This window comes from Notolabrus celidotus, chromosome 17 (genome assembly GCF_009762535.1).
Source record: "Notolabrus celidotus isolate fNotCel1 chromosome 17, fNotCel1.pri, whole genome shotgun sequence".
Lineage (NCBI taxonomy): Eukaryota > Metazoa > Chordata > Actinopteri > Labriformes > Labridae > Notolabrus > Notolabrus celidotus.
Window position 1 is genome coordinate 21955670 of NC_048288.1, and position 11908 is coordinate 21967577.

Below are 11908 nucleotides of genomic sequence, written 5' to 3' on the forward strand. Positions count from 1 at the left end.
GATGGAGGCTGATACTCTTTTAATTTAGCCATTTGGCCAATATCTCAAATAATATTTCATGTATAGCTTGATAAAAGCAAACAGTGGTGATGGTATGTAGTGACAAGTTTCACCTAATTTTTTAAGCTACTATTTCAAAAGACCAGTATGCTATCACTTAGTATTGAGACGATGCTAAACCTTATAAAAATTGTTGAGCTATAAAAGTGAATGAGCTATAAAGAGGTCAGCACACTGTAAACACAAGATTATTGCAAAGTTCAAAACTACACAAATAAAATCCAGAAATGTCATGTGTTAACACAAGGTTATTATTCAAATTGATCCTGGCAGGTGAAACTGGCAGTGCAAGAACATAATCCAGATCAGGAAGAGGTATAAAGAAGTAATTTTCATGAGGTACAAGGATGAAGACAAGTGTGTTGAATCATGAGGGGTTTGCTTTTGATTGTAGGAGAAAATATGAAGATACGATTCAAGATTCAAGAAAGCTTTATTGGCAAGTGAGCTTGCACACAAGGAATTTGACATGGTGAATGGAACACTGGTACTTAACATGACAGTAAGGATACAACAAGACAGTAAGGGCAATACATATAGAAACCTAAACACATCCAAAAATTCTAAATAAAACTAAAAATACTATCTGTACAAAGAAAGGTAAAGAAGTACTTTTAAAGACATGAAATAAGTTCAATTTAGCCTAAGCCAGAGTGCACATGTAAATATGAAAATTTGTTTTGTGGGAATGCACTTGTATAATGCCAGAAAATAGTGAATAAAGGGGTAAGATTAGATAAAATTTAACTTCTTCCTACTCCTTTTTGCACATTAAGTAAGATGTTTCAGTGTTTGCCAATGGAACTGATTGATTTGGGGTTTTTTTTGTAAAATTGTATTTTCAGGCTTAAAATTTATTAAAATTAAAATTAAAGCTTAAAATTATTCATGTTTTTTTTTTTTAAGTAACTTCATAAAATAGAGAACCTAAGAAGATAGCAAATATGACTTAAGACACTGTTAACACGGCTCTGGGTCTGCTGGTCTTGTTTCAATCTAAGGTTTTGACACCCAGTCGAGATATTTGACATATCTTTCACCATGGTACTGATCGAGCGAGTATTAACCAATCACATTAGTTGTCGTTTAAACTGACATGACGAACAGCCAATCAGGAAAGGGCTTTACTGAAAGTGGGCGTGTGCTTCTTGTAGGGCAGTATAAAGCAAAGGGGGCTGGGCTTCCCCGTACAGTAGATCCCGTTGTTTTGATGTGAATAGATGCGTTGCTGAGGAAATTGACGTTTTTTGCTGGAAGCTAGAAACATTCCGTGAATTTTTACTCTTGGTAGCTCGTTAGTTGCTACTTCCCGATCGAGTCGCTTAGAAACGAGCGACTTGATTATCCGAATCCAAGCTGTTTGTGAAATCAGGTCGAAAGGGATGCCGCTGCAGACAGACTCCGACGGACGCCAACAGTCTTTGGATTTAATCTCATCGCATTTAATCGGGAAGAGCAGTTTTTCTATAAATTTGAAAGGCCTCAGAATAACTCATCCTCGACCGAGTTCTTGTGGAAGATGCTTAAGTTTGAGTACGCATTAATCGCTCAGCTGTGAGTTAGAGACAGGAGCTAGTTAGCCCTCCGTTAGCTGGTCAACAACAAAGCGGGTCGTTCATCTTTAAGCTTCACCAAGTTACCAGTTAGGTCGACTAAACGAGTGTTTACAGTCCACGGATTGACGTTGGAACCATTTATTGTGTACCAGTGGTGAAAGAACTGCTCGGTGAGTGAATTGTGTAACGTTATTATCGATGTACTGAACCAGGAAGACGATTTGTCAACTCGGGGTGGGGGAGGGGCAGAAAAGCGGATTGTGTTTTGGCTTAAAAATGTCCCTCACGGGGCGCTGTAGCCCCATAATCATGTTGTTTTTATTTACTGACCTTATTATTTAGCAATAACACTTGTCATTATATTTTCATATAAGCCAAATGTACACAAGGGTACAAGTTTACATTAGATTCAATGTATTGTCAGTGGGCATGTCACAGGTACAAGCAATGACATAGATTGCATCTAACCAGAAGTGCTTTAGCAGTAAATTAAATGAATAATACAGAATATACAGAGTTATGAATGATGAATTGTTTCAGTCTCTACTGGACGGTTTATAGTTTTCTCATGTTGTTAATTTCTGTAGCTTAGATTTGTGTCAGTTAACCAGGATAGTTTTAAGCATATACTTTTGTTTAATGCAAATTAACAAGATAAAAGTATCATAGCAGCAATGTTATATTTTGTAAGGTTGGCTGTGGTGATGGGGCCCACTGATATATCTTTTCAGGGGGCCCAGAATTCCTGTTGATGCCCCTGACCACAGCCAACTCTACAACATTGTTATAACCCCACCTGCGTTACCCCATGACCCATTAAAAGACAAATAAAATATAACATGGTTTTACATCCCGGGGAAAAAAACAAAAAAAAAACAAAAAAAAAAAAGAATCACAAGAGTGAATGTAATATTTCCTCGGGAAGATCTAATATTTATTTTTCAGAAACATAAAACACATTTTAACATTAACATCACATGCCTGCTGTCAGTGTGGAGTAGAAAATTGACAACCACTAGAAGCCTTTGTGTTAACCTGAACTCAAAATACAATAAAAATAAATACAAAATGTTACTATTTTTCCACACTTCAAAACATTAAGAACATATTATTATTATTATTATAATATAATATGTATCTACATGAGTGACTATTGCTAAAAGTACAGACTATGATTATGGTTATTGTATACATTAGACTATACAGTACACTAGTGCAAAGTGATTATAGGAGATTTACATTATTTTGGCAGTATGTACATTTCACAGGTTCACATCCAAGACAGAGAATGAAAATGAAAGGATAAGATTGATGACAGTTTCCATGACTTAATTGCACAGAAATTTGGTTTCACTTTCATTTACTTGGATGTGTGTTTATAAGATTTTCCAAAGAGAACACAAATCATGCTTTTTATAGTCTCTGATAAGTCCACCAGTGATATATCTTCAAAGAGGATTGTAGGGGTTAAAAAAATAACATGACACAAGTACATGTAATGTAAACATGACAAGCAGTAGTTACAGTATCTTCACATAGAGTTTCAGTATTATTTTATAAGGTATTTAAAGACATTAAACTGAGAAGCATATTTCTATGATATATTTTAAACATAGTATCCATTACTTTTGCATGTGGTAATATTTGTTTGACCTACTTCCTTAAATGTGCACAAAGAGTCAGTGGCTGTTTTTTTGCAGAATGAGGTTGTTGTAACTTTTCAGATTTGATCAGCATGGTACAAAATAATATATAAAACAGATAAGATGTTAAAAAAAAGTAAATAGACAAACTACATATGCGTCCAAATTGACTTCATGTTTCTCTGTTTTTTTCTCATTATAGATCGCGATGAAACTGTTGGAAAACTCCAGCTTTGAAGCCCTCAACTCCCGGCTGTGTGTTGAAATGGGAGAGTCTCGCATCCTTGGCAGGTAACGGTCACAGCTTATGTTGCAACCTTAACACCTGAGCTCCCTTCTCAAATACATGCTGCTACATTTTAAACAGAACAAACAGAAGCTTTCATATCAGGGGGAAACTGAGGCTTTGCAGGTTTCTTGTATGCAGTGTTTGCAGCTGACTGACACAGTCGTCACCAGGGTTTTGCATAGATAAACACAAACACAGCATTAGCCGAGGTTGGGTGGGGGGATTGCATGCAGGTTGCAGAGGGGAGGTGCGTGAAAACATTACTGTTTCTATTTCAGCAATGCAGGCTTAGTGGTTTAACAGGAACTGCAACACAAGTTGAAGTTTAAAGAGCCGTACGAGTGGTTCGCACATTCTGTAAGACATTTCCTCAAAGCTGAACTTTTTCCATACACTGTGCAGATTATCTCTTATCTGCTGCGATACCTTCAGAGTAGGAGAGAGTATTTCAGGGGTGTGTCTGGTTCAGAGGTCACTGACACTGCTCATAAACAAGGGTAGTGGAGCAAATGAGGACTTGCATGTTATGCAACGTTGCAATAACAGACCACCAAACAGAAAGCCTCCACTTCAGAGGTAATACCTAACTAATAGTTCATGTTTTTGCATCGAGTTTGTTCAAATATTCCAGCGTTGTTTGGGTTATGTAAGGCCTTCAGCTTCAGTGTCAGTGTAGTTACATAAAAGCCTGTGGGTAGTTTGAGTTAAGCCTGAGTCTGAGCGTAAGGTTCTCAGTGTGGGCGCTGCAACTGAGCCTCCAGTACTGGTTGTGACCTAGAGTGACGCACAGCACGGTGTCCTCTCACCGCTCTATTTCAGAGACTGAATTGTTATTGGCACGTACTATATGTGCATGCACAGATAAACACATACAGCGACACTGCATGATGGCTGAGTGTGGCTGGAGCGGCCCCCGGCTGCCAGTTTAGGCTGCTTAGTGGATTAAGCGAGGCAGCTCATCATAGCAGAAGGACTTGCAAGCTGCAGAAATAAATGTTCCCACAAGGCTTCCTGTGTTTTCCCACAATTAAGCGTTTGATTTTTCTCCATGCAGAAAGTGAATGAAAACTCACAAAGAGTTATATTAAGTCACTTTAAAGTGTCATGAGGGGGAAAGAGACAGTGCTGCACAAAACATGCAAGGCGAAAAGAAACAACAGTGCTGCTGTTCTGTACAAAGGTCATTCTTTGACTGTGAGGGTTAGCTTATTGATGTACAACAGCAGGAGATACAGATCTGCTTCAGTTATAACTAAATCCATTACGTGTCTATGAGTATGTAAGCAAGCTTCGTAAAGAGTTGTTCACAGAGCTTGTTGCTGTTGCAGCCTTTTAAAAATAATCTCTCAGCGTTGATAATCCTCGCTCTGCTCCAGTGTCAGTGTTTTTACACGGCAGGGTCAGCTGTGTTGTGGATGGAAAAACCAGGGCAGGATATTTCCATCGCCATGCCCGCTGCCATCTAAAATGTGACTATAATTAGTCCGGTAGGGCTGGCAAGGGTCTCGACACTCAAGTCTATCTAGAGTTGCACAACCGTGTGCTCTTGCATAACTCTCGGTGGGAGGAGGCAAAATAAACAAACTGCGCACCCGTCTGCTCCACTCGCATATCTATGCACAAGGGCGTCTGACCCAGAGACGTGAAGGAGCATGCAGGGAGAGTTGGCACTGACTTGTTCTTCTTGTCAGATGTTTGTGTAGATATGACTCCGAGGGGGGAGGCTGAGGGCAGTTGTCAAAGAGAGTACATGGTGTTTACTGTTTTATGAGTTTGATACCAGACTGATGATCAGACACTTTATTTTACATAAATCAAGGCAAGGCAAGTTTCTTTATAAAGCTCCATTCATACAAAGAGCAATTCAAAGTGTTTTACTGAGTTAAAAACAAAAACCAGAACAGTAACAATCAACAAAAAACATACAGCAAACACTTCAAACATTACAGTTTTATACGCGGCCAGTTATGTTTGATCTTCTCTCTCTATCTCTCTCTCTCTCTCTGTACCTATGTAACTTAACGTACGTAGTAAATAGTGTGGGGTCTTATTATTTATTTAAATTAGGAGGAATTATTCTAAATAATCAGAGTCTTACTGTCCCGCCCGACACAGAATCAGTACTGATCTTGTCTTAACTGAAATGAACCTTTAATTATTCGATTCATCTCAGAACATCTTCTCAAGGATTTAGATCCACACATTGAATCTTTTCTGTGTCAAGTCACAGCCTGAAGCTGGCTCAGACCTCTTGACACCCCCGCAGGGTGCCCGTATGCCCAACATTTAATTGTAGATCCAATATCAGATTAATTCCATAACGCCATGCCTCATCAGAAAATATCCAATTTAAAATGTGACATTAAATAAACATAAGCATGAAAACATAAAATATTTTAAAATCGAAGATCAAGAAAGAAAGAAAAATTAGTTGCAAAATTTCATTAGAACTCAGTTTGTTAAAAGAAATGAAGACGTAAAATCAATAATAAACCTACTCACTAAACCAGGGAGGACAGCATTAAAGTAACTGTTGATCTGGGCTCTGTTCTACAGTAGTTTTTTTTATTTGAAAAATTTAAAGGTTTTTTAAACTTTATTAGTGACTAAAAACTTGACAAGTGACATTTTATATATTTATATATATATATATACATATATATGTCCATCAGAGACGACAGCTTGGCCATAATTCTCCTGTCAGCCACCTCCTCAGGGTCCAGGACTGAGCTGGCCTTCTTCACAAGTTAGTTCAGTCCCGCTCTCCTGTATCCTGTCCGCCCACAGCAGGTGAAATCCTTCCAATGTGGCGTTCGTGTCCGGTGTTAGCTCTGTTAGCATGATGCTATTATCAACAAATGAGAAAAAAGGACAGACGTTGTACGGACACACAAACATTCATGTGTATTTTTTTTGTATTCAACATTGAAGTAAAGACATGAAAATAATGACAATACAATAATAATAAAACCAACAGAACGAAATAAATAACATGAACAGATTATTTTCAGCAAGATACAGTGTGAACATATAAGTGTAATGAAAGAAAAATATCATAACATAAAAGTACCTTTACACACATTCACATTTGTGCATACATAAGAGCGAGTACACATATTTAAAAATAAATAAATAAAATTCCCCTGATGTGTTTGTGTGTTTAAGCCAAACGTAACATTATTATAATCTTGAGAGATTAGAAATGTTTAACTCATGTGATATGTCTTTCATTTAGTTACCTGCTCACCCATTTTACATAATCCAGGTTATTGTTTGTGATAATTCCATTTTCATGTCTCTGTGCCCCGCAGGATCGAGAGCTACTCCTGCAAGATGGCCGGGGACGACAAACATATGTTCAAGCAGTTCTGCCAGGAGGGGGAGCCGCACGTCCTTGAGGCTCTCTCCCCCCCTCAGTCCACCTGTGCCACCAGCCCCTCACAGTAAGCACTGCAGTGTAGAGTACGAGAGCAGCTTTTGGTGTATAGTCTGTAGAACGTTTGTTTGATTCATCTCTCTCTCTCCCTGTGCGTTCTCCTTTACAGGCTGGGAAAGAGCATCGAGGACGGGGAGAACCCTCTGAGCGACAAGTGTTGCAGGAAGACTCTTTTCTACCTCATCACCACGCTCAACGAGTCCTTCAGGCCCGACTACGACTTCACCGCGGCTCGAGCCCACGAGTTCAGCCGAGAGCCCAGCCTCAACTGGGTGAGTGCGCTGCTCTTTCTCTGACCCTGAGGCAAACTGATATTTGACACCACATTAGATAAAAATGTTTTAAATGACTGTTTTATTTGCAGGTGGCTAATGCAGTAAACGGCAGCTTGTTCTCCGCCGTGGGAGAGGAGTTTAACTCCCTGGGGCCGGAGCTGTGGAACGCCATGGACCAAGAGATCAACCTGCAGGGCTGTGACATTTACAGGTAGGTGTACTGGTGATTTATGCTCCTAAAACTGTTTGTGTCCCCACATTAAATCTTGGTAATCCTGATGTGCTGTGGTTTTTATTTTCAGCTACAACCCTGATCTGGACTCAGATCCTTTTGGTGAAGAAGGGAGCCTTTGGTCCTTCAACTACTTCTTCTACAACAAGAAACTCAAGAGGATTGTATTCTTCACGTGCCGCTCAGTCAGGTCAGCAGCTGTGTGCACACACTAGCTTTTACTTAATGACATATGTCATAAAGTAGTAATGGAAGGTTTTTAAATAACAAGTCATATATGTTGTCCAACATTTTGTCTCTGCACCTGTCTGATCCTGTGTGAACCTTTCACTCCTGCAGCGTCTTAAGTGGCTACGGCCGTGATTGTCTCGACAATGAGCTGGACATGGAGCTAGACAGCGAAGAGGAAATGGACGGCTTCACTGAGGACAGGTTAGACTGGTTGTTACACAGCTTTAAGCACTAATTACATATTATTTATGGGTATAACCATTCTTTTTAAAAACCATTCTATTCAGGATTCGTGGTTGCTGATTCGATTAAAGGACAATATTGGTTCATTTCGAACGATACGATCTGAAACGATTCAGTGACTTGAAATTGATTTGGTAACTCTTTAGCCAAAAATTCAACAAGTGCGACTTTGAAATAAATACCTTGATACTGGAAAGTCCTAGATTCCTGATGTTTCTTGTGAGGGAATCAGGTATAAATTAATTATGGATATAAACAAACAAAGTGCCTGGACGGTCGGTGAGTGAAATCCCATGGCGCCTTAGTAGGTGGTTGGATAGATTTGTCGTGTTGCCATGGTACTTCACTTGACCTTTTACAGCAAGCGACTTATTTAGAACATCTCCGTCTTTGCAAAAGCCACAGTGTTTCCACCAGGGGTGCTGCTCGCTCGGCTCGAAGCGAAGCCTCCACCAAAGCGTCTGCCCCCTGGTGGCTGGCTGCAGTATAGGTCAAAAACTCTGTCTCACCCATTCATTTGAATGGGGCTGCAGTCAAACTTTAAAGAATACATACACGTGGTACGAATGTCTCTCACATCCGTATGCTGTGGTGATATGTAGTTAGTATTTGACTGTTTTGTGTTCAAGGCCTCTTTTTTTCTGAAAAGTTTCTTAGTTAGTTATTAGAGTTTAAAATAGGGTTTTACTTCAGGGGTTTGCTTTGATTGACAGCAGCTGTAGAGAGAAACTCCATAGGATCTCGTGACGCTAGGCTGTAAGGCAGAGCTCGTTACCATGGCAACACAGAAATTAGCATGGCAACAACAGAAATTCTCTACAGGGCAGACTCTGGCTGCACAATGGCTGCGCACTGGAACAGGGTTTTTTGGCTTCAAAACCGTACAACGGGAAAAGGCGAAGCAACACTGTCCATTTTATTTACAGTCTATGGTTTCCACACACTGGACTTTAATCATTACGGTAACTTGTCACGCTGTAACCCCGTTTCAAACAGGAACCATTGACATTTTTTAGATGATTACAACACGTTCAGGCCGTCATATTCCTAGGAAGTTGCGAAAACAGTGAAGTTCCCACTTCCCTGAACTGCACAGCATGAATCTTCCTGCTTGTTAGCTGCTGTGTCCACACATCAGCTCACTCTGACTTCTTTCTGACATTTAACCAGCTGGCAAAAGTCAGGGAATTTCAGGAGTTTCAAGCATGTGTGAAAGGGGCTTAGCTGGACTACACTCCTCTGTAATAGAAGACACCACTGAATAAAATGTATTGTGTTAACTTTCTTGTTTCTCTGTTCCTCTCTCAGGTTCCCCAGAGCTCTGTGTGTGTGAGTGCTGACGACACTCACCTCCAAGCCAAAGGACATCTAGGCTTCTCCTTCCTCTTCCTCACCCTTCCTTTGCCTCACGTACCTTCTCGTTCCTTTTTGACTTTTTTTGCTGCCTCATCCAAAGCCATTCTCACACATTAATCGTATGCATGTTTGACGGCCTCTCCTCTGCTGGCAGTGAACTGTAACGTACCGCGAGTCGGTGGACATTGTGTTGAGACCACGCGGTAGGATTTAAGCTTCTCCATTTTTCCACTTTTTACTTCGGTTTTTCTTTTAACCCCCAAAAGCTCAAAGCCCAAACAAGCACACATGAAGACACACACAACAAACTCATGGGCTTCTCAACACCTGCCACATTTCAGAGACCCCCTTCATGGACATTTGAAAGGAAGAAGGTCTTACTGTGGACGGGTGTCAAAACCAAAACATTGGGAGAAGAAGTGGAGTTTCTTGCGAGCGTGATGTCAAACCAGAGGAGTCCACATAACACCAGCATTAACGGAAACTCGCAGACTAGGATCTCATGGTTGGAGGAGATGGATAAGACTGACTCACTGATCAGCAGAGAACTCATCTGTCACTCGTTTGCTAGTTTTCGTGTGTTGTGTGTGACATTGGCGTTACTGTGAGTTTTTTTTAGCACTGAGTTTCAAACTTAAACGCTGCATTTATTACCAAGACTTGTATTACTGAATCTTATTACTGCGAAGCGCTCGTCTGTATTTTAGACAGTAGGGCATTGCCAAGGAAACTGTTGGCATCTGGGTTGCAGCTTTGATAACATATCAACTTTAATGATGTCTTCTTTTAGTTTCAGTCTGTTTTCAGGTTCTACCATTAATTTTTGTACCTTGTCTAAATCCAGTGTTTCTCCTCTGCTCATTTCCACCCTCTCCTGGTTCAAGTTAATTTTGTAAATGTCGGTCTTGCCAGTGTTTTTGTTCGCTAAATGCTCCCGTGCAAAGGCTTCATGAAAGTGAATGTATTGTACAATTTTTAGAGGAAACACGATAACAGTGAAATGCTTAGTTTGACATTACTTTTTAGAAAAATGAGAAGCTCCTTCTTTATGTTCCTTAAAGTTGATAAGAGTTCTGTGACTTTTCTTGGCTGCTTTGTGCGTTAATTGGCCGATATATTGCAGATGTGAATAAACCGTTTGAATCAGAGCTAGCTTGTTTCTTCTTGTTCACAGAGAGAGTAAAAATCACCCCAATGGACTTTATTTAAAGCTGCTGTTGGACGTCGTGATATAAACATCAGTTCTAAGAGAGATTTTAAATGTCAACACTACCCTTCCCTTCTCTGCTGTCGTAACCCCGCCCACGAAAGATCATTGTGTGCATAGACGTATAAAGAGAAGCCGCCGCATTGGCTGCTGGGGTGCAAGAAATACGCCCGCCATCTTGGTCCGGTCATCCTACCCATGATCCTACCTGTAAACGTAAACTGAAGCAGCAGAGACTTCAAGATGCCAGAACACTGTGTGGCAAAATACCTATCATACATCACATATATCACATATCAGAATATTCTATTACTGTGAAGTCCACTATGAACATTAAAATACACTGAACCATGTGTCCTGTACAAGTGGCAACCTCCGGTCTAAAAATATGAATCCAATGCGGAAGTGTTAAAAGCTGCAGTTCATCGAGGAGCCGCTTGAGACTGGCTCCAGAAGTACCGGAAGTCATATACACATGAATGGGAAAAAGACTATCTTTACAGCCGAAATAAACATGTTTACAGCCTGGTTCAAAAGACAAGTGTAGTCTGGATAGCTTATTTCTCAATCAGCTGTCACTGTGAGGGGGGTGAATTTTTTTCTAACGCAGCAATTTCTAAGATATTTAGATTACGGGTCTTCCAACGAGAGGCACAGCTGCCTGAGGGAGCGCTGCAACCGTTGGCCAGGAGGCTCAAAGCCCACCCCTTTACGTCACACTGGCTCCACAGTCGACTGGTCTCAAAACAGCTCTTCAGAAACAGATGAGTGACGTCACAGATCCTACGTCCATATTTTATACAGTCTATGGTCCTGTATAATGCCTACGTGTATGATGTTTGCAGAACCCCTCCCTGCATGAAACTCAGGTTAGTATTCAGTGAGTTATGATTGATTAAATGCGGCAACACTTAATTGCGTCTGACAAACAGATTACACTGCGGGTGCCGGTGACCGGTCCAAGATGGCGGCCCCACAGCTCGTCAGCGTCAATAGGTAGTGACGGTCAATGCGGCTTCTACTCTTTATATGTCTATGGTTGTGTGTGTTCTGAGGAAGTAGTGGCTTCCCAGCCAATCAGGGCGACGTAGTGGGGCCGCCACTGGACCAATCAGGACAGAGGGTTGGGGAGTAGCTCTGATTGGTCCATGATAACGGGAATATGGGGAATAATAATATTGCTTGATACAAAGGCATTGGAAAACAGAGATTTCGCCATAATCTCAAATTACTTCACATACAGATGAGTACTGATGGGTATTATGACCTTTTCTCCAAACACAGCAGAAAAAAATATTTCTTTACACCATTCATACCAACAGCAGCTTTAAATTATTAAAAAGCAAAGTTTTTATTCTTTGCATTTTAATTCTGCCAATG

At 40.5% G+C, this 11908-nt stretch overlaps 1 protein-coding gene across 1 annotated transcript; it reads left to right on the plus strand.

The window, feature by feature from the left end:
- Positions 1–1235: 1235 nt before the first annotated feature.
- On the plus strand, positions 1236–10469 carry maf1b (MAF1 homolog, negative regulator of RNA polymerase III b). The gene is made up of 8 exons (XM_034706656.1): positions 1236–1786; positions 3462–3550; positions 6860–6991; positions 7094–7256; positions 7349–7470; positions 7562–7681; positions 7831–7923; positions 9274–10469. The coding sequence occupies exons 2-8, from the start codon at positions 3468–3470 to the stop codon at positions 9296–9298; spliced, it is 738 nt and encodes a 245-aa protein (XP_034562547.1). The 5' UTR covers positions 1236–1786; positions 3462–3467; the 3' UTR covers positions 9299–10469.
- The last annotated feature ends 1439 nt before the right edge of the window (positions 10470–11908 follow it).

Excerpts from the sequence above, each read along its gene's own strand:
- maf1b (XM_034706656.1), top strand. The coding sequence starts at position 3,468 with ATGAAACTGTTGGAAAACTCCAGCTTTGAAGCCCTCAACTCCCGGCTG. Across the intron at positions 3,551-6,859 it reads GAGTCTCGCATCCTTGGCAG|GATCGAGAGCTACTCCTGCA; the intron begins GTAACGGTCACA and ends TGTGCCCCGCAG. Across the intron at positions 7,924-9,273 it reads GACGGCTTCACTGAGGACAG|GTTCCCCAGAGCTCTGTGTG; the intron begins GTTAGACTGGTT and ends TTCCTCTCTCAG.